Source organism: Carassius carassius, chromosome 32 (genome assembly GCF_963082965.1).
Source record: "Carassius carassius chromosome 32, fCarCar2.1, whole genome shotgun sequence".
NCBI classification, from domain to species: domain Eukaryota; kingdom Metazoa; phylum Chordata; class Actinopteri; order Cypriniformes; family Cyprinidae; genus Carassius; species Carassius carassius.
This window is the reverse complement of record NC_081786.1, coordinates 13473281-13496104: the sequence shown is the minus strand read 5'-3', so window position 1 is coordinate 13496104 and position 22824 is coordinate 13473281. Positions and strand designations below refer to the sequence as shown.

Here is a 22824-nt window from a genome sequence, read left to right as displayed (position 1 = left end):
TTTTAAAAACATAAATATACAGTTTTATTCTAATAAATATTATTCTAAAATATATAGGTCAAGATAAGATTGACTCATTACAACTCATTAATTGTCCATTGTAATCAGCTTGACTGGCACATATATAATGAGAATCACTACAATGAATGACCCTCAAATGGAAACTAAACTACTTTTGTAATTTGGCAACCAAAGAAAGTCATTTGATTTCCAAACATGGTTTAATTGTAGGTTCCAACGTCTATCATTTGTCAATTGTTCGTCTGAAGCTGTATTTAAAGTAATGCAGAAAATGTCTCCAGAAGTAACCTCAAGAAAATTTATTCACAATCTGCAACAAAACTAAAGTATTGCATAAGAGTAAAAGAAAAATACAGCAGCGCTTGATTATATAAACATGTAGAAACATTTTTTTTTTCGGTGAGCAGTTATACCGAGCTCTCTGGCTAATGTTCTAGTGCAACATCTCAACAAAAACACTCAGGCACGGGATAAACTTTTTCTCGAGGAGATCAACTCACATTTTGTATGAGAAAAGACATTTACAGCTATAAAGAAAAGATGCAAGAACACATACTTTGAGTACTACTCCAAGGCAACCATGTCAAGAAGATCAGTCCTTTCAATGCAACAGTGTCTTTATTAGACCTATGATAGTGTCTTGTGTTATTGTTTAATATCAAGTGCAAAAGAGAATTCAAAGTAATGGATACTTGAAGTAAATGATTGTTAAAAGCCTTCCTGAACAGAGCTGCGAATGGCGTACATCGTATTTCATCATTTCATCATTTCATCATACAGAGTGTGAAATTGTCCATCTTGGATCTGGAGTCCATCTATTGCTGAAAAATATGGTTAAATGAAAGAATGATTTTTTTTTTATTATTATTTGTATTTTTCTGGAAAGGAATTACTTCGAGACCAAAGAGAGTACATATAAGGCATTGACCTGAAACACACTCAGTTTGTTTGAAAGAAAAACAAGACATAACGCTATAAATTAAGTACAAATAGAAGCAGATTTCACCTGAGAAGGAAATGGTGCCACAACAAGTATGGCACACATCACATACACACAACATGATGACCTTTGAAGTTAGCAGAATACTGAGAAATCAAGTTTTGGACACTGGTTAGACTTGTGGTCAGATATTATTAAGTGCTCAGTTAAGTGCAGTAATTCTGTGGGACTTAAGACAGTTGGACTGTACTGGCTTGGTTTCACGCTGGTAAGTGAAGTGCTCATAACATCTAAAAATTGTGCCAGTTATTTTCACCTGATCTAAAGTTTCATTCATGAAGAAGATATTTTTCTTCTTCATCAGCCAATTGTTTGGTCTTTGAAACTTCTCTGCGTTATGTTCTTTTAACGTACACTCAAAAAAATAGTATCAGCAACAGCAGAGAATTACAGAATAGAAAAATAAATATGTTCGCCTTTCACTGAAGAGCAAATGAAAATGAGAAATAGAATATTTCATGACGCAAGAACTCCACGCTGGATCACGTCCGAACCGTAACGTCTAGTCATCGGGCTGCGAAGTCTTTGGGTGTGACACCTCTTGCCCTGTTCTGATTGGCCAAGATCAGACTCTTCAACGTGGCTTCGGTTCTCACTTCCTGTCCGCAGCCGGGTCCTAATTTGTGGGGAGGAGGCGGGACTTGTATTAAATGTTTTTAAGGAAGAATTTTGGTCCGCCACGTCATTGCCGTCCGGTCCATCTTTCCCCTTTGATATTCTTTCACTCCGTTTAGGGATTCTGAAACTGCCCCAGTTTTTCAGATGCCGCCCATTCGGCACTATTTTTCCCTGATGTTGACATGGGTTTGTCTTCCTCAGTGATCCGTTATATGTGTTCGAAGCAGTGACTACAGAACTAGCAGTGGTTCTGTTGTGAGACAGCAGTAGCCTGTCGTCCATGTTGTCATGCTCAGTCTCGTTCTTCACCGTGTCCTCCATAGACTTCGACTGTCTCAGTTCCCACAGCTTGCTCCTTCTCCTCCTGTCCTCCAGGGGGTGCTCGCTTTCCTCATCTCTTCTATGAGGCTCACCTCCCATCAGCCTGCCCTCCGAGCATTTCGCTGTAGCTGATGTTGCAGTCTTACAAGCTCCAGAGCCTGAATCGATGACCCCAGAACTGGGCACACAGTCCATGACCAGGCTTTCCAGTCGGGGCATCTTTGCAGGCTTGTCTGCTTCAATATGCTTTGAGACTTTCGAAGGGTTGCTTCCTTTCTCATGATTTTGAACAGCGGTGCCCAGGGCACTGTTCTGGCCACAGTGACCCTTCAGAGGCTGGGGGGATGTAGGTACAGGAGGTGCCTTCCGAAAGGTAAACATAGCCTCTTCCAAACGTCTAGTAGAAGATATACCTGACCAGAAGAGAAGGCAACTGTTAAAAAAAAGATAAAAACAGACTAGACGGATCACTTATTCATCAAGTGCATGCAGGAAGCGTGATACTAACCAGCGACGCGTCCCTGTTCGAGCAGCCTGATGTGGTGATGAAAGATCTGCTCCTGCACTCGACACAAGCTTCGTTTAATTCTCTCCCGACGGCTGACCATGTATGTCAAATTACGCACCTGAACACACATATATGTAGGTGAGACATACTAAATAAAAAAATAAATCTGTCATTTACTCAACCTCATTCATTCATTTTAAGAACAAAAATCAACATACTCCTAATATTTTCTCATCCTTGGCACGCAAGAACCAATGGGGGTGTTTTTGCATGACAAGCAAGCATGACTGAGCTTTCGTTCACCATATTTGATTTGCTCTATGAATGTACAATGTTAATATATGAACAAAGGCCTAAATAAAGGCAGTTCATTTAAAGTGTTCGACTCTTGTTTTCACATAGATAACTTTTACAATGTACTTTACAATTTACAACTAATAATTTGTGTTTTGGTTGCATGGAATTTAAAAGAATAATTATGAGAGAGAATATTAAAAATATCGTAATTTGTATACCGAAGATGAACAGGTTTGAAAGAAACCACAAGAGCATTAATAAATAATAATTTTCATTTTTGGGCAAACTAAGACATGTTCTCATCAGCAGTGGCAATACAGCACATAATAATCTAGAGGCTTAATAACTAATCTGTTTAAATATTGTTTCTGTTTTCCAGTGAGAATAGAGTTCAGGTTAGCAATCTAAAACTGTTGTAGCTGGAATTCACAGATAGTCGTCATCAGATTTCCATCTGGTATCTTATTACCAAAATAATTATTCAGATTCTTCCACTACTGACGTCTTCACTCATAGCCTACTATTTGAAAGAAAAAAGGGTGTATTTGTGTGTATTTTCTATTTGGGGTTGGCCTGGCAACATATTTTATGGTCTAATGGTAAAGATACAGGTGTTGAAATGACTGTGGCATGACAAAGCAACACAGAAATGATGACAAATGTTAATTTAAAACCTTGAAATAAACAGAATCCAGTATCTGAATCCTAGGCCCTGGTTATTTTCATACTTAACCACAAAAACTCATACTTAACCACAAAAACCCACACTGAACTACGAGCAAATCACTAATTGTTAATTTGAAATCATGAAGAAAAGGCAGAGTTGGGATCCTGGCGTCTAACAGTCCTGAGCTGTGATTGGCTGCCGCTGTCTTCCCTTATATTGATTCAACCTGTAATGTGAGGTAATATGGCTACAGAAGGTTTTTTTCAAAACTTACCCTCTCTAGATCCTGTCTTAAATGCGTGAAGAGACGGAGTCGCCGCAAAAGGACTTCCTGTTCCCGCCGGGCAAGGCTGTCCTCTTCCTCTTTCTTCGGCATGATGAGCGGCTGGTTAAAATTCACCTTTCTTTTCAATTTCCAGTATTGGAACAGGAAGTCCACAGATTCCAAGGGCAACTGCAGGTGCTCTGCAACTTCATCAGCGGCGACGAAGCGAAAGAACTCGTCCTCCAGCTGCTGGACTCGAAGTTTGCGCTCGCTGAGTCTGGTCTCTTCTGGGTTTTGTGCGAGTCTGGGCTGTGATGAGGATGACATGTCCACTCCTCGATTTCTCCCTCTCTTTTCGCTTGTCTGGACCTTCACTGGCCTGTCATCATCTCCCTCTTCCTCATTCCAGTCCATGCCTGAGTGTTTGGGACAAAAAGACTTAAACTTGACTTCATCCGCCTCTGTGAGAATTGTGTTCATCTTCAGCCCACACTGCAGACCACAAGTCACGTGGAACGCCACTCGGCAACTTTTGGCAGAACACTAGTGGGATTTAGAAAGACAGGATCTCAGGATTTAAGCACAGAACACGGGGAAAATGGATTATTAATAAATTAGCAAATTTGTACATTTACTGTAAACTAAGTAGCATGGAAAAATAAAAATGCAGTCATCGAACCCACTGAAGAATGATGTTACTATTGTTACCTAAAAACTATTATTGTTAACCGATACAAATCTACAAAATATAAATATTATACTGTATAATTGGCAGCTAACTGAAATAAAATAAGTACTAAAATTACTAAAAACGCAATAAGAGTAAATCAAAGCTCAACAAGTACTTAAAAAAACTAATAAACAATAATAAAATATTAAAACTTAAAATAACATTACAAATATAAATAAAAATATAAGTAAAGTCAAAATATTAACTATATTAATAAAAAAACTGAATAAATAACCTAAAAATGTACTGAAAAAATACTGTTCATTTTGTAGGTGTAATATTTTCATTAAGAGAAAAAAAAACAAGCGCTTTAACTTTACATTACTGATGCCATCAAATAATATTATTTTATTTTCCAGAGCTTAAATTGAGAGGAAATGTTAAGGTTTAATATGCACTTTGGACCCTCTGGAAGATTTTGAATATCTGTATGAATAGTATAATAAAACGGTGATAAACATCAGCGCTGTGAACCTGAATACAAGCTCCTGTCTTCTCTTTACACAGGCAGCATATTAGAGCCCATCTGTTGCTGGGTATATGAGACACATTAGTGATAGGCTCCATCTTCTCAGGGTTACCAATGCTTACCTAGAGATAAAGAGCACACAACAAAGATTACACACCGCTCTCCACAAAATTAGTGTGGTCAAGCGCATCCAAAATAAAGGTTTTTGTTTACATAATATATAAGTGTTTACTATGTATATTTATTAATTATATATAAATACAAAAACATGCATGTACATATTTATGAAAAATATGTTATGTTTATATATTAAAAATATTTATATATAATACGGTGTGTGTGTGTATGTATATATATATATATATATATATATATAAATATACACTGAATGCGTGTATTTACATATTCATAATAAATATACACAGTACACATACATATATAATGTAAAAAAACAAACTTGTATTCTGGATGCGATTAATCGAATGATAGCACTAAACAAAATCACTTTATAAGTCTCAGTTTGTGCATGCATCCTTACTTCTGGTATCCAGAGGGCACAGCTGACGTGGACCCACTTGGTGCCACTTCGAGTGGGTTTCATAGCCCCGCCTTTTTTAGGACACAGATGGCATTTGGGAAAGATGCCCAGCGCACAGGTTCGACAAAGCCAGCTGCCCTCAGGAACCTTCAGTATACCGTAACACGCCTGTGGGAAGGTACATTGTTATATAATTCACACGCACTCACACATGCATTCAGACACTCACAAACACACACACACACACACACACACCTGATGCACACAGATGTTGCACTTGTCACAGAACACCATTTCATTGCCGTCCTCGCCGTCGGGGGACTGACAGACGTCACACACCACGTCCTCATCGTACTCGATGCCAAGCCCCTCCTCCGTTTCCATAGCGTGGCTCATGTTGTCATAACAACGGCGCTCAAACTCTTCCATGACCCGCTCCATCGTCAGCTCATCCAGGAGTTGCATGCCTACAAGCAAATCAGTTAGCATCACGTGCCATTTGTTTCAACAGTGTGAAAGAGTACATAATGGGTCAAATGAAAACTCCAGACTCACCCATCTTGCTGAACTCCTCATTAGCGATCTGCAGCCAAACGACGTCCTCCTCATTCAGATCATAACGACACATGCCATCAGCCAGCGTCTGTATACCCACGTACCCCAGCATTGATGACTCAGATGAGCGAATCAGCTTCTTCGGCTTGATGAACAGAGGAGCGGGGCATTTCTCAGCTACAGTGCTGCAGGAAAAATTCAAACAGGAATAAATCAAGTGCAACCATTAAATAAGAATAGTTTGACAGGTAAAAAAAGCCTCATACTGCACAGTACACTCCGGAATGGTGTCAGGACTAACAGGAACTTGAACCCCTTTCTCCCACTCCTGCCGCCAGGGATCGGCCAGCTCATAATAATCCTCTGGATTCAGCTGGTATGAATCATGCAGCTTCATAGCAGTGATCAGGTCTGTCCTGAACACCTGGATGAGATAGAAAAAAGGGAATGTGATATCAGAATATGCATGAAAATACAAACATTCTCATCTCTGTCTGTTGAGGTCGTATGTGAGGCCATATTGAGTGCACCTGTGTACCTCTGAGGGTCTTTTTCCATTCTGTTTCCTGTGCTTGGAGTGCTGAGACCAGGAAGTGGAGTTACCTCAAAGAGACAGAAAAACATGCATGCATGTAATGTCTTGTGCTGAAGATTCTGAGAAATAGGGATAACTTGTGTTTTAGCAGCAACATTAGACATATTAGTTTGAGAAAAAAAGGCTGGTATTAGTTTCGCATAAGGAGAGGGTTTGTTTTGCTCCTATAAATAAAGAGCTGAATATTAAAAGCAGCATAATGGGAATTGTGAGCGCCTTTTCTCCTGTACTGTATTGAGTGAAACGGCATCTAGAATGACAAGATAAATAAATAAATAAAAAGTTTTACTATGTAAAGTTTTTAAATTACTGTGATCTCATATGAGTGACAGATTATTGTCCCATCTCGGCACACAGCGTCTGATTATATTGTTTTAAGAAGGAGAGGAGGTTTTTGATTAAAGATGACAAGAGCACATGAATAAAAAAAGAATAAAAAATGATGTGGAAGGATAATTTATAATTACAATACATTTAATAATTATCCATTTTCATTTCATGGTAACTTTAGTAATATGCAACTTCAGTATTACCAGAAGGTTCATTAAAATAGATGACTCGAAGCAAGTTGGTACTAGAAAATAAAAGTGTCTGTCTACTTACTTCCATTATCTGAGTCCTCACTGGTGCTCGGGACACGGCTTCGCTTCATCGTCAGTTAACCGTGGCATTCAAGTGAAGCAGAAATCTGCAGAGGTTGATCAAACATTAGCAGAACATTCCTGAAAACCGATCCTGCAGAGATGACTGCTGAGAGCGCTTTTAAGTAGGTTATTTTGCTCTAGATACTAAATATATGTCATGTGTATATACAATTAATATTCAATTTAATTATATTCAATTAAAATTGTATTTTTAAACCATCCAATCCATCGTGTTGCAAAACTTTCACATTTCTGAGCCATGCTCACATGCCTGAAAAGTCATAAAACTTATGAATAAAAAAATCCTTGTATAATGCACTTTACAGTTTTAAGCTTTATTAAAAAAATGTGATAACATTGAATATTTAACATGGGTAAAGCCAAACTATTTTACATTAAGGAACAGCAGAAATACAAACCACATGAGTTTGTATTTCTTAAATTGTGTTTTTATTAGTATGTATGCTGCTAATTAAGCAAAGAAAACCCATTTATATATATATATATATATATATATATATATATATATATATATATATGTATATATATACAGTACAGACCAAAATATATACAGTACACACCTTCTCATTCAAAGAGTTTTCTTTATTTTCATGACTATAAAAATTGTAGATTCACACTGAAGGCATCAAAACTATGAATTAACACATGTGGAATTATATACATAACAAAAAAGTGTGAAACAACTGAAAATGTGTCATATTCTAGGTTCTTCAAAGAAGCCACCTTTTGCTTTGATTAGGGCTTTGCACACTCTTGGCATTCTCTTGATGAGCTTCAAGAGGTAGTCACCTGAAATGGTCTTCCAACAGTCTTGAAGGAGTTCCCCGAGAGATGCCTAGCACTTGTTGGCCTTTTTGCCTTCTGTCTGTGGTCCAGCTCACCCCTAAACCATCTCGATTGGGTTCAGGTCCGGTGACTGTGGAGGCCAGGTCATCTGGCGCAGCACCCCATCACTCTCCTTCTTGGAGAAATAGCCCTTGATGCCTTCAGTGTGACTCTACAATTTTCATAGTCATGAAAATAAAGAAAACTCTTCGAATGAGAAGGTGTGTCCAAACTTTTGGTCTGTACTGTGTAAACTGTTAAGATCTACCAAACTTAATGAGTTTAACCAAAATCATAAGGTAAAGATACATTTAAAGACACAACTTCAAAATCTTACAACTATCTGCCAATTTCAACTGCATTAGAATAAAATAAAACAAACCAATAATTCTGCCCAAAACACAGCATCCATCACTCCATGTAAACAGCAGCTCTTTTTTTATAATGCTTAATTCAATGCCACAAGAACATGAAGTATAAAATAAAATGTGCAAAATTTGGTTAACATTGAGCCCACTTCTTTTTATGTATATGGACCTTTCCTAACAAAATAAACAAATGTATTATGTGTTTGTTTTTTTTACAATTCAAATGTTTGTTTTCTGTATAAAAATATTCCAATTTCTATCATACACTCCATTTTTCTGTTAATATAGAATTCCAAAATAATCTTGAGTAAATAGAATGAAATAAAGATGCAAAATAGTTTCTTTTTCTTGACCACAAAATTCACAGGTATACGAAATATTAAGCTTAAATCTTTCCAAAACATGCTCAAGTTAGCAGGACAAATTCTATGAAATATTTGCAGGACACTTCCTCAATTTTATTTCAGACACAAAACATATTTTGCAGTTTCCATGCTTTAACCCAAGAGATATTACCAAATAAAGAAGACCAAAACAAATCTTGCTGCAGGTAAGGACACGGAACAAACAGCATTCCTTATAATCTTATTGCTACATTGTTGTTTTAAAACATCAACATTTTCAATGAAAGGATTAACCATGCTGGTTTCTTCTTAGATACAGTTGTTTAAAAGTAACATCACAATCCTTGGAATTGCGTCAAAAACAATAGCAAGTTTTCTTGGTTTAACTGCTAATTGGAATTTCCCATGGCAACAAGTACCCACGTAAATTAACAAACTAGCAGTCTCGCTAAAAAAGAATAACTTCCTCAAACCAAGTATGATAGAATAAATATTTGTTTTTAAATAATATGTCCTTGTTATTCCATATATGAAATAGTTGTGGGCTGAGTTTTTTTTTTTTTTTATTAAATGCTTGTACAAGATAACAGCAAAACACACACAAAAAACATTAACAACAGTCATTGTCATTACATTACAACCATACTCCAGAGACCCTCAGTTCAGACTAAGTTCCTTCAGTCTTTCAGTCCAGATTAATTGCCAAGTCCTTAAACACAGCCACTGTTCTCATAGCTTTTAAGTTTTTAGATAACTCAATAGACTCAAAGTACATCTTCATTTCATCTTTAAATCTTAAAAAAAGAGGATTGCATTTAGAAAATTTACATTTGTGAATGTAAAATTTAGCTAACAGAAAAATAAGGTTTATAAAATAAATATCACTTTTCTTTCCACCTTCATGAAAACCAAAAATGACATTTCTATATGTTAATTCAAAGCTAGGATTCACATAACATTTGATAAAATCACAAATGTCACACCAAAAAGTTACTGTGAAAGAGCAGTTCCAAAATAAATGTAAAGTAGTTTCAGGCTTCTCTGAACAAATAGTTGTGGGCTGAGTAAACAGCAGCTCGCGCAGTGTGTGACGCTACTGACAGACCACGCCCCTTGACGTTACATAGCTGTCCATTTCAATGCCACTTCGAAATTGAAAACACAACTATTATTATTATTTTCCCCACTGAATCCAAATTAATTTCCCAGTTTTTTAAATACAAAACCTCCGCTGCACTTTCTTATATTTAAACAACAACTTATAGTACCAAGAACATACAAGTATGTCGCTACATTCGTCGATAAGAAAACTATTTTTTTTTATCGCACATATAAATACATTTTGCAGATTTAACTTCTAACGCAAACCCCAAATAAAACTTTAATATTTTCCAATGTTATTTTCCCAACATCATGGAAGAGTTGAATCCGGACCAACCAGACAGAGGCACGGGGAAATATTCTAACAACCCTCTGAAACATAACCGAAATTTATATAAAACTGAAAAACACGGGCATGCATTTGATGCGGTTTGCTGGTTCAACACTGCAACTTTTAGGTTAAATAAAATAAGCTGCACAATCAGGCCAGGACGCGCGCGCCTAACTTGCCAAATGACGCTTGGACACACGCGCGCGCACGGCCAACAGCTACGTGACTGAAAGAAACTACCAAATTTCAAACCAAACCACACCATGATCTTATAGAAATTATTACAGAGGCCAAATGCATGTAAACATTTATTTAGGGCCGCGTCTGCTGCTACTCAACTTAATCTTTTGGCGCCATTTTAATGACGTGTTACATTGGCACCGGACCATCTGCATGAAGAGCTCGCGGAAATCCTGGAAAACACTTGTACGTCCCTGTCAAACATGTGTGCTACAACACAGCAAGAACATGTAGTGTACCTACATTAAAAGGTCTTGCTGCTCCTGCGTTGGCGTTCCTATGTGACGCTTGCTCAGAGTTTGAGTCCAGTCCAGTCCAGTCCTCTCCTCTCCTTCCTCTCCTCTCCTCTCCTCTCCTCTCCTCCACCCCACACACACAAACACATGCAGGTTACGTATGCGCTGCTATATCTCGCGTCCGCCTGCAGGGGACGCTAGTGCTCACGCAAGACACCATCGGATTAGCGTTAGGACTCCATTTCAGCTGTTTCATAATATCCACATCTGTTTTAGAGATGATGACAGGGATTTTTTTTTTGTAAATCGCAGGTTTAAACCTACTCATTATTGAATATTATGAATAAATAGGAAACCTCTGTTAATTAAAGAAAGATTTAATGCATCACTATTAATCAGAACTAGGTTAAAATATGGCCCTGGAAAACAAAACCAGTCATAAGAGTAGTAAATTTTTTGAAATTGAGATTTATACATAATTTGAAAGCTGAATAAATAAGGTTCCCCTTGAGGATTGATAGGATAAGACAATATTTGAAAATCTGGAATCTGAAAATCAAAATCGACATTTTGTTCTTAGCAATGCACATTACTAATCAGAAATTAGGTGTTGATATATTTACTGTAAGAAATTTACAAAATATCTTTATGGAACATGATCTTTACTTAATATCCTAATGATTTTTGGCATAAAAGTAAAATAATTTTGACCCATACAATGATACAATGTATTGTTGGCTATTGCAACAAATATACCCGTGCTACTTATTACTGGTTTTGTGGTCCAGGGTCACATATTTAATATTTTAAACATCAGTCCAGTTACGAGAGTAACGGAAATCTTCGTGAAAGGTACAGAATACAAAAGCTGCAAACCATATGGGATCAATTCACAACAAAATAATTTCCTTTTATTTATTTTTCCTCGGTGGACAAGTATAAATGTGAGGCAAAAGGTCATGGTGCAAGGTTTTTACTTGCAAAAAATACACAAACAAAACATTAAAAAAAATTCAAAATGCATTATTTTTCAGTAGATGGTTTGTAAATGAATTGTATTAGGACTAGCCTATATGACACAAAAAAACATATTTATAAAATTAAGTAAGTAAAATAAAACTGAGGCCAATAATTGATATTTAGACAGATTATTTTTAGTTAAAAATCATGCTTTTTTTGACTGTTAATTATAATAAGCACTAGGGGTCACATTTAACCATGTGTCAATACCACAGTGTATAGATACACAAGACGGGATAGAGGGCGGAGCTTATTTTGAAACATCAATGGCCAATCCAAAACAGCTCCTCATCCCACCCCTTCTTAGACTACATCTGGTAAGCCTCAGGAGTCAACATCACAAATAACTAAACCTAATTGGTATTAAAACTGTCTTTTGAAGGAAACCATAAGGATCACTCTGTGCTCACTCTGTGTTGGAACAACAGATGCCTGACATGTGCATGAACATGATCACTGACGTGTCTGCAGATAAGGCAGAAGGGGTCTGATTACTGACAACGCTTACAATACACTTGTGCATATTCATTTGAGAGCCAAAATAGCATCGTATGATTTTCCGGTCCGACAGACTTGCACGTCTCTGAATCCTGCATCGGTGAGCAGACGTGTATAATGAGAGGGTGGATGTTCCTTCCCTTCTGTCTGGACCAACATGTTCAGAGAAAACATCTGAACCATAGTTGGACCCCGGCGGTTCTCGAATAACAGTGCCTCTGCGATCAGAACGCCTCCACCTAGACAGAGATGGTTAATGCTGTGAAAACGATCATTTTAGGGCCACCTAATAATATTAGTGACCAGGTAATGACATTGTTTCTCACCTGGATGACATGCTGTATGAATCTTCTTCAGTAGTTTGAGATTTTTGTCCTCCTTCCAGTCATGAATTATCCGGGCCAGAATGTATAAATCTGCAGGAGGGATTTCTCCCTCAAAAAAGTCCCCTACAAATACATAACAACATATACCTAACTGTTTTTTAGATGAGAAATGCCATACTTGAGTTATGAATTTTTTTAAATAATTTTATCTTATTTCATTTAGTTTTCACATCATCAACACTGCCGCTGAAAAGTCTGGGGTTGGTAAGATTTTTGAAATGTTGGTAAGATGTTTTTGAAAAAAGACTTATGCTCACCATCAAAAAAAAAAAATACAACAGTGATATTATGATATACTATTACAATTAAAAATACATTTTCCATTTTAGTATACAGTACAGGCCAAAAGTTTGGACACACCTTCTCATTCAAAGAGTTTTCTTTATTTTCATGACTATGAAAATTGTAGATTCACACTGAAGGCATCAAAACTATGAATTAACACATGTGGAATTATATACATAACAAAAAAGTGTATATATATATATACACATATAAAATGAAAATATGTCATATTCTAGGTTCTTCAAAGAAGCCACCTTTTGCTTTGATTAGTGCTTTGCACACTCTTGGCATTCTCTTGATGAGCTTCAAGAGGTAGTCACCTGAAATGGTCTTCCAACAGTCTTGAAGGAGTTCCCCGAGAGATGCTTAGCACTTGTTGGCCCTTTTGCCTTCTGTCTGCGGTCCAGCTCACCCCTAAACCATCTCGATTGGGTTCAGGTCCGGTGACTGTGGAGGCCAGGTCATCTGGCGCAGCACCCCATCACTCTCCTTCTTGGTCAAATAGCCCTTGATGCCTTCAGTGTGACTCTACAATTTTCATAGTCATGAAAATAAAGAAAACTCTTTGAATGAGAAGGTGTGTCCAAACTTTTGGTCTGTACTGTATTTATAAAATGCAATTTATTCCTGTAATGGCAGTATAAATGTTATATAATAATCTATTTTAACAATGTCACTTTTAAACAAATTTATGCATAGTTGCTGATTATAATTTTTATTTTGAAAAAACAACAACAACAAAAAAACTATGCTATGTAGATTTTTATTTATTTATTTATTTTTACAGTGTTTTCTAGATTTTTTTTCTTAGTTAATATGCTAACTGGTATCATTTAAAAATGCCTAATAGCATTTAATTTATTTTAGGACAGTGTTATTGCCATCAACTGTATAATGTGTTCATGTTTAATGCAGATGGTTTTATGATATATTATATAAGAAACTAAAACATTAAAGGTGCAATAGGTGAATACTGGTTGAAAGTCCCTTCAGATCCCGAAAGCAATCATTAAGTTAAGTGGTTTAAATTTATTTATCTGTATTTATATATTCTGTGAAAGGAGTAGGACCAAGAAATGTACGTCCAATCAAAACGCTTGGTCCGAGCATTTTAAATAGCTTTCCTACGTGCCTGTCAACATATGTATCTGCATACCTCTGCGCACTGTTCACGCAGTTATTGTAGTACTTTTAAAGTTTTCTCGCTGGTTAATGAAACATGATGTAGCCCAGCGGTTCCCAATTCAAAGGCTTGCGCACATATTTTGCATGTCACGCTTGGTTAACACACCCGATTCAGATTCAGCTACGTGAATGAACTGTGTTCCAATCGATATGATCCCTACACCGTGATCATTGCTCCCTACTCCCTGAGCAGGGGTTAACTTCACTTCAGAACATAGATTGGAATTGGGAACCGCTGATGTAGCTTATTGTAGTAATGTTGTCTGTGGTATTCAGGGGCCGGATTCACGAAAATCTTTAAGAAATAAATTAAGAATTTTCTTAAGACAAATTCCACGAAGTTCGTAAGAATGTTCTTAAATGCAATTCTTGAAAAATTCTTAAGTTATCAAATATATTCTTAAGAACATCTTAATTTTTTTCTTAAAAAAAACCAAAAAACCTCACACTATTGTCTTTTTGCTCTTCCGGTAGATTATAATAATCATAATAAGCATGTACCATAGACTGTATATTTTTGTTGCGACTTTGACTGACGCTCAGCTTCACGTTATTAATGCAGCCTGTTTTTGAACAGTTACTTTTAAAACAGCATGTCTCAAACTGCAGCGATATGTTTCATTTATTTTTGTGCCATGTTTTTGCGATCTCATCTCAAAGATTATGTATTTATAAGCTAAAATTAACGGCGTTCAATTAAAGCTCCCTATCTGACTCGTTTTATAGTTGCTAATGAGTTTTGAAGTCAGCAAAAAGCAGCGTAACACACAGGCTAATCATGAGCGATCAAGTTTACATTAACAGTCATCGCTGTCCCTTCAGAAAACTTGTGCACATCCATAGTTCTTCTATGTATTACATGTAGCTATTGTTGTAATGCTTAAATTAATTTGAAATAACCCAATAAATTCATAAAATAATATTTATTGTTTGGGATTTAAGACGGGGGCTATCCTAAATTCAAGAAGTTATTTAAGATGCTTTTTAAGAAGATTCTTTTCAAGAATTTGAATTCTTCTTAAGATTGTTCTTAAGACAAAACCTACGAAAAAAGATAAGAATATTCCATCCATCCATCCATCTTCTTCCGCTTATCCGGGGCCGGGTCGCGGGGGCAGCAGTCTAAGCAGAGAACCCCAGACTTCCCTCTCCCTAGACACTTCCTCCAGCTCTTCTGGGGGGACACCGAGGCGTTCCCAGGCCAGCCGGGAGAAATAGTCTCTCCAGCGTGTCCTAGGTCTTCCCCGGGGTCTCCTCCCAGTGGGACGCGCCCGGAACACCTTCCCGGGAAGGCGTCCAGGAGGCATCCGGAACAGATGCCCGAGCCACCTCAGCTGACCCCTCTCGATGTGGAGGAGCAGCGGCTCTACTCTGAGCTCCTCCCGGGTGACTGAGCTTCTCACCCTATCTCTAAGGGATCGCCCAGCCACCCTGCGGAGAAAGCTCATTTCGGCCGCCTGTATCCGGGATCTTGTCCTTTCGGTCATGACCCAAAGCTCATTACCATAGGTGAGAGTAGGAACATAGATTGACCGGTAAATCGAGAGCTTCGCCTTGCGGCTCAGCTCTTTCTTCACCACGACAGACCGTCACATCGACCGCATTACTGCAGAAGCTGCACCGATCCGTCTGTCAATCTCCCGTTCCATCCTTCCCTCACTTGTGAACAACACCCCAAGATACTTAAACTCCTCCACTTGAGGCAGGAACTCTCCACCAACCTGAAGTGGGCAAGCCACCCTTTTCCGACTGAGTACTATGGCCTCGGATTTGGAGGTGCTGATTCTCATCCCAGCCGCTTCACACTCAGCTGCAAACCGTCCCAGTGCATGCTGAAGGTCCTGGCTTGATGAGGCCAACACAACAACATCATCCGCAAAGAGCAGAGACAAAATCGTGTTGTCACCAAACCTGACCCCCTCCAGCCCCCTGGCTGCGCCTAGAAATTCTGTCCATAAAAATCATGAACAGAACCGGCGACAAAGGGCAGCCCTGCCGGAGTCTAACACGCACCGGGAACAAGTCTGACTTACTGCTGGCAATACGAACCAAGCTCCTGCTCCGGTCGTACAGGGACCAGATAGCCCTTAGCAAAGGGCCCCGGACCCCATACTCCCGGAGCACCCTCCACAGGCCGCCGCGAGGGACACAGTCGAATGCCTTCTCCAAATCCACAAAGCACATGTGGACTGGTTGGGCAAACTCCCATGAACCCTCCAGCACCCTGTAGAGGGTATAGAGCTGGTCCAGTGTTCCACGGCCTGGACAAAAACCACACTGTTCCTCCTGAATCCGAGGTTCTACTATCGGCCGGATTCTCCTCTCCAGTACCCTGGCATAGACTTTCCCAGGGAGGCTGAGAAGTGTGATCCCCCTGTAGTTGGAACACACCCTCCGGTCCCCCTTCTTAAAAAGAGGGACCACCACCCCGGTCTGCCATCCCAGAGGCACCGTCCCCGACTGCCACGCGATGCTGCAGAGGCGTGTCAGCCAAGACAGCCCCACAACATCCAGAGACTTGAGGTACTCAGGGCAGATCTCATCCACCCCCGGTGCCTTGCCACCGAGGAGTTTCTTGACTACCTCGGTGACTTCAGCTTGGGTGATGGGCGAGTCCACATCTGAGCCCTCAGCCTCTGCTTCCTCAATGGAAGACGAGACGCGGGATTGAGGAGATCCTCGAAGTATTCCTTCCACCGTCCAACGACATCCCCAGTTGAGGTCAACAGCTCCCCACCTCTACTGTAAACAGCTCTCCTGAGGCGCCGGACGGTTTGCCAGAATCTCTTCGAGGCTGACCGATAGTCCTTCTCCATAGCCTCACCGAACTCCTCCCAGGCCCGAGGTTTTGCCTCCACAACCACCCGGGCTGTAGTCCGCTTGGCCTGCCAGTACCTGTCAGCTGCCTCAGGAGTCCCACAAGCCAACCAGGCCCGATAGGACTCCTTCTTCAGCTTGACGGCATCCCTTACTTCCGGTGTCCACCACCGGGTTCGGGGATTGCCGCCTCGACAGGCACCGGAAACCTTACGGCCACAGCTCCGAGCGGCCGCTTCGACAATGGAGGTGGAGAACATGGTCCACTCGGACTCAATATCTCCAGCCTCCCTCGGGATCCGGTCGAAGCTCTGCCGGAGGTGGGAGTTGAAGATCTCTCTGACAGCAGACCCTCACAGTACGTTTGGGTCTGCCGAGTCTGTCCAGCTTCCTCCCCCGCCATCGGATCCAACTCACCACCAGGTGGTGATCGGTTGACAGCTCCGCCCCTCTCTTCACCCGAGTGTCCAAGACATACGGCCGGAGGTCGGATGAAACGACCACAAAGTCGATCATCGACCTACGGCCTAGGGTGTCCTGGTGCCACGTGTACTGATGGACACCCTTATGCTTGAACATGGTGTTCGTTATGGACCAGCTGTAACTATCACAGAACTCCAATAACTGAACACCGCTCGGGTTCAGATCAGGGGGGCCGTTCCTCCCAATCACGCCCCTCCAGGTGTCACTGTCGTTGAAGTCCCCCAGTAAAACGACCCTCTCGTTCACCGGGGTAAACTCCAACACATGGCAGCTGAGCTGGGGGGCTATAAGCAAACCCACACCAGCCCGCCGCCTCTCACCATGGGCAACTCCAGAGTGGTGAAGAGTCCATCCTCTCTCGAGTAGTGTGGTTTCAGAGCCCAAGCTGTGCGTAGAGGTGAGCCCGACTATCGCTAGTCGGAACCTCTCAACCTCACGCACAATCTCGGGCTCCTTCCCCGCCAGTGAGGTGACATTCCACGTCCCTAGAGCTAGTTTCCATGTCCAGGGATCAGGCTGTCGAGGCCCCCGCCTTCGACTGCCGCCCGATTGTCTAAGCACCGGCCCCTTACGGTCCCTCCTGTAGGTGGTGAGCCCACGGGAAGGCGGCCCCACGTCGCTCCTTCGGGCTGAGCCCGGCCGGACCCCGTGGGGGGAGGCCCGGCCACCAGGCGCTTGCATACGAGCCCCAACCCCGGGCCTGGCTCCAGGGTGGGGCCCAGGCTGTGCCATACCGGGCGACGTCACGGTCCTTTGATTTAGTCTTCTCATAAGGGGGTTCTGAACCGCTCTTAGTCTGACCCGTCGCCTAGGACCTGTTTGCCTTGGGAGACCCTACCAGGGGCATATAGCCCTGGACAACATATTACACATAATTTCTTCTTTAGAATGTTTCGTGAATACAGCCCCTGGTCTGCGAGCATAAATGCGTTCAGGGGGGTGTAGCTTTGGACGGTGATTGCAGGGAGGGTGGGACGTACCCTTTCAGTGCTATCAGGCTAATGTTAGCATTTTCCAAGATCTCCTATTGCACCTTTAATCTGAGGCCATTTCTGAGTATTTGAGTTTTTCCCAGTTATTTAAAGTTTTTATTTACATTTTGGTTAACAAAACAGTTTTTTATTAAGTTTCTATTTTAGTTTTCATTAACGATATTAACACAACAAGCTTAAAATGTACTGTGGTCTGGGCAGTAACTAGATTGTTGTTGTTTTTGACAAGTTCAGAGGGACAGAGAATGGGTCAAATGCGAACGATGTTACAATGCGTCATTCCGCACCCTCTTGAAAACAGATGGTGTCGTCTTGCTGGGTGAAATGCCGCTGAGCAGTCTGGACCACAGCCGGGAGATCCAGAACCGTGACAGTGGAGGAAGGATACTCTTTAGCCAGCTCTCGTGCTAATGCACCAGAGCAGCCTGCAAAGCATCTCAAAATAACATGACTTGCAAATCTACAACGTCTTGCATAATTCATTAAAAAAAAAATTCTACAACTGTGAGCTTTTTATTTTTAGCTCAAATAACTGTCACAAATAAGCAAAGAGTCAAAACAACATTTATACTCACCTCCCAGATCTATGACGGTCTTGAAGCTAGAAAGATCAAATGCTGTCACTATGTCATGACTGTCAATGACCCATGTAGAGTTCATCAGACCCATGAACTTCAGCATCTCCTCTTCTGACCTGAAACAAAACATTGATGGATTTGAGTTTGAATGGTGTATGGCCACTTTTGGTCAATTTAATGTGTCTTTGCTAAATAAAAGTATTAATTGCTTTTCTATACAAATCTGGAAAACAATACAAAGATTTTGATAACTGATATCTGCATTATTACTAAAGTAAAAACATTATGGGTATAAAATTTAATATAATACAATTATGGGTAAAATGAATACAATATAAAAAGGATAAAAACGGATATCTCGACAATATGCCAGAATTACTAGAGCGTGAAATGATTCCAAAACATACATACAATAAAACTAGTCATTCTTTCACATACACACATAATAGTTGGCTCATATATAGCACGCGCACACACACACACACACACCCACACACCCCTCCAGACATGGGAACAGACTGTCATAAAGACTCAAATTTGTATTGGTTTAAAGTCCATGACCTAGAATTACACTGCACCAGAAGCTAAGCGCTTAAGACTGCATCACTGGAGTCAAAGAAAGGACTTTTAATCTAGTGACGTCTAGGGACAACAATAACATTCACTGCTAATGTTATATAAAACTGATCACACAAACCTGTATATGGCAGAGAAGATCTCTTCAGATGGGAGGCCAAAAGTTTTCTCATTCTGGTTCTTTCCTTCCCTGTAAGTTTTCAGATATTTTGATTCTACCATTTTTCTTATTCAATAAAACACAAATCCTGATGTATCTAAAGATCACTAAAATAAAAAAATTGTCACAGAAAAAGGATTTTAAAGTGGCTCACAGTTGTTAATGGATGATAAAAAAAACTGCGATGCCTACCTAACAGCATCTACAAGATTGTTCCAGAGTGGGTAGATGGTCTGAGAGTTATAAATGATCAAATCATGTAGAGATTTGGGGCTGGTCTTGGCCAGGTATAGATTAGCAACATCTGTACTGCTGTAAAAAGCTAGGAGAGAAGACAAGAGTAAAAGTTTGGAGACTTGGAGGATATTTTAATAACAATCTAGACACGAGAGATGGATGATTTTATGAACAGATATTTGGTACTAAATATATTTAGTACTATTTGGTACTAAATATATTTAGATATTTACATTTATCACCTTTACACAATAGAGCAATCAAAGTAACTTCCAGCTATTTGTGGAGGAATGTACAATAGTCAAGCAGCTCACCTGTTCCCTGTACAACCTCCACATCCACAATCTCAATGGCAACCAAAACACCCAGTAAACGCTCTATACCGTCTTCACTGGTGCCAAGCTTCTGTGCCACTTCAACTGCGCTCATGGGCTTTTGGGATTGGAGGAGGAGGTCGAACACCCCTAACTCACAAGCTGAAAATATTGCCTGGAGGAGAACAGGGATTCAGGATATTCAAATAAAATATGTCAGTGGGAACTTATGTTATTTATGTGTTTGTCATTTCTTTTAAGGGGTCAAATGCACTTAATGCAACTTGTAACTGAATAAATATTCTTGCTTTGATACCTAAAGACATTTTCAAAAAAGAATGTCTTGTTTTTCTTCTTGTTAGGATATTTTAATTAGACGACAAAACTTGTTTAATGATATACAGTATGCTATAGCCACTATATTTCTACAGGAGAACCCAAAGCTAAAGTAATATTGTGTAATATTACTACAGTTAAAAATGTATTACTACAGGGTTTTCAGATACTGTTAAATGTAATTTATTTCTGTGATGTCAAAGCTGTATATTCAGCATTCAGTGTCACATGATCCTTCAGAAATCATTCTAATATGCTAATTTGGTGCTCAATAAACATTTCTTATTATCAATGTTGAAAACTGCTTAGTATATAATATTTAATACTGATTAACATACATTTTTTGGGATTCTTTGACCAAATATAAAGTCTAAAAGGACTATTTATTTTAAATAAAAATTTACAACATTATACATTTCTTTAGTTGCATTTGACCGGTTTAATGAATCCTTTCCTTGCTGAATAAAAGAATCTTTGTTTCTTTAAAAAAAAAAAAAAAAATCAAGACAAATATCTGATATCTGTCATTGAACAGGATTTTTGCAGTGTGATTTTTTTATTTTAGGACTAAAACTACATTCAATATATTTCTCCAGGAGAAACCCTAAGTAAATGGTAGTATAAATTACATCAGCCCATGAACACGATTTAAGGTTAAAATTAATATTAATGTTCAAGTATACTGAAAGGTGTAATATTTGTTAAAAAAAAAAAAATATTTTAGATGATATGACTTTTTTATATATATAATTAATTCACAATTTTAATGACTTTTTGCCTATTGTGTTTTATAGTAGATCGACTGTGCATTATAATTGTAAAATTATTTGTGTGAATTCTATTATATTCTATTATCAAATTTTTTGGGATAACAAAAGTCCTGAGTCATCTCAGAGTTTGACTCAGTGGCTTTTAATAAGTTATAAGCCTGTCCTGCCGGAGGCAAAATCAGCCCTGGTGGCCACAGAGGTAAAAAAAACAAAAACAAAACGTGGACATGCCACAAATAATAGATGTTCTCACATAAACCATTTACTCATAAACCAACAATAAATATCATATGTGGTAAACACATTATTAAAACGGTCTGCTAAAGATGCCTTAGGTCGATTCCAGATCACAAAGGAAGTATCACAGAAGTACTGATTTATATCAGTTGGTTGATTGATATTCATGCACTCATTTTGATAAACACTCTATTATAGAGACGTTAAGGAATTCAGTATGAGTCTCTCATAAAACACACACCTTGGAGATCCTGAATCCATTGAAGTATTCCAAAAGCTTAAAAGGATAGTCCAGTTCACTCTGGGATAAATGCTCAGCCATGATGAGAAACGTCCCTCCTGTAAAAGTCAGGCTCACCATCAGCACTAATTTATGTGAAAACCAAGTGAATGTGAAATATCAAAGTAGTCAGTATAAGTTAGTGTTGGAAGATCCAAATAATATTGATATTACACTTCAACCACTGAGCCCGTGCAGTACCTTTTCAACAACAATATATAAAAAAAAGATACAAAAATAAAAATAGGGTTTATAAAGGCATATACAGAAAATGCTATAAAACGTATTTTCTGTTTTGCATTCTTTGCTTAAAATCAACTAATGCATTACAAAATATAGACGATTGTGGTACACAAAAGCTGATGTCGTCATCAGCTGCTGGTCCAGACTTACCCAAAAATAAAAATTAGGCAATTCTACATTTTATATTTACATTACCAGACTGTATGCGTTCTCCCTCTCAAATGAGGTTCATCTGAATCTTTGGTCCTCACACTTTCACAAAGCCGGTCACACTGAAACGATGTATTGTGTAACCAACTACAAAGTCATTCATGTGTTCTTTCCACGAGAACATGTACAGATACACACGATGATGATGCGTTGACCACAGTGCTGTAAAAATACTACGAGTCGATCGAAGATATTTTATATAAAGCTGCAAGATTATCGATATATGCAGAGTCTAAAACCTGCTTGCACAACTATGCTTAAGCACTGTAGTGTTTAAGAAAACCAAACTTACCCAACAAAAACTGCCGGTTTGATATGAAATTCCGTTCTACACAATTCTACGGTTAATTCGACTCTGCTCCAACAGTCATCTCGTGCAAAATAAAAGCACCGTTCGCGGAATGATATACGAAAGAATCACACTGTGGCGGTGCGATGTCCGATTCCTGAACCCAATTCACAGTTTGAACGACTCATTCACGACCGAATCGGTCAGAGCGGCTCCGAATTGGCAATGTGACTG

At 39.3% G+C, this 22824-nt stretch overlaps 2 protein-coding genes across 3 annotated transcripts; both read right to left on the bottom strand.

Moving 5' to 3' along the window:
• Nucleotides 1–1329: 1329 nt before the first annotated feature.
• LOC132112763 (protein Jade-1-like) lies at nucleotides 1330–10781 on the bottom strand. 2 transcript variants are annotated; one of them, XM_059520410.1, is made up of 11 exons: nucleotides 10702–10781; nucleotides 7188–7272; nucleotides 6528–6592; nucleotides 6256–6413; nucleotides 5990–6174; nucleotides 5690–5901; nucleotides 5435–5602; nucleotides 4902–5018; nucleotides 3707–4240; nucleotides 2469–2586; nucleotides 1330–2373 (listed from the first exon to the last, which is right to left on the bottom strand). In XM_059520410.1, the coding sequence occupies exons 2-11, from the start codon at nucleotides 7234–7236 to the stop codon at nucleotides 1478–1480; spliced, it is 2502 nt and encodes an 833-aa protein (XP_059376393.1). In that variant the 5' UTR covers nucleotides 7237–7272; nucleotides 10702–10781; the 3' UTR covers nucleotides 1330–1477. The 2 variants fall into 2 exon arrangements, with proteins under 2 accessions (XP_059376393.1, XP_059376394.1); XM_059520411.1 differs by having other exon boundaries at nucleotides 10698–10746.
• Nucleotides 10782–11792: 1011 nt separating this feature from the next.
• On the bottom strand, nucleotides 11793–22824 carry asmt2 (acetylserotonin O-methyltransferase 2). Its single transcript, XM_059520409.1, has 9 exons — nucleotides 22594–22824; nucleotides 21810–21907; nucleotides 20226–20400; nucleotides 19867–19996; nucleotides 19636–19704; nucleotides 18936–19054; nucleotides 18648–18785; nucleotides 12539–12661; nucleotides 11793–12451 (listed from the first exon to the last, which is right to left on the bottom strand). Exons 2-9 carry the CDS (start codon nucleotides 21888–21890, stop codon nucleotides 12240–12242), a joined length of 1047 nt encoding a protein of 348 aa, XP_059376392.1. The 5' UTR covers nucleotides 21891–21907; nucleotides 22594–22824; the 3' UTR covers nucleotides 11793–12239.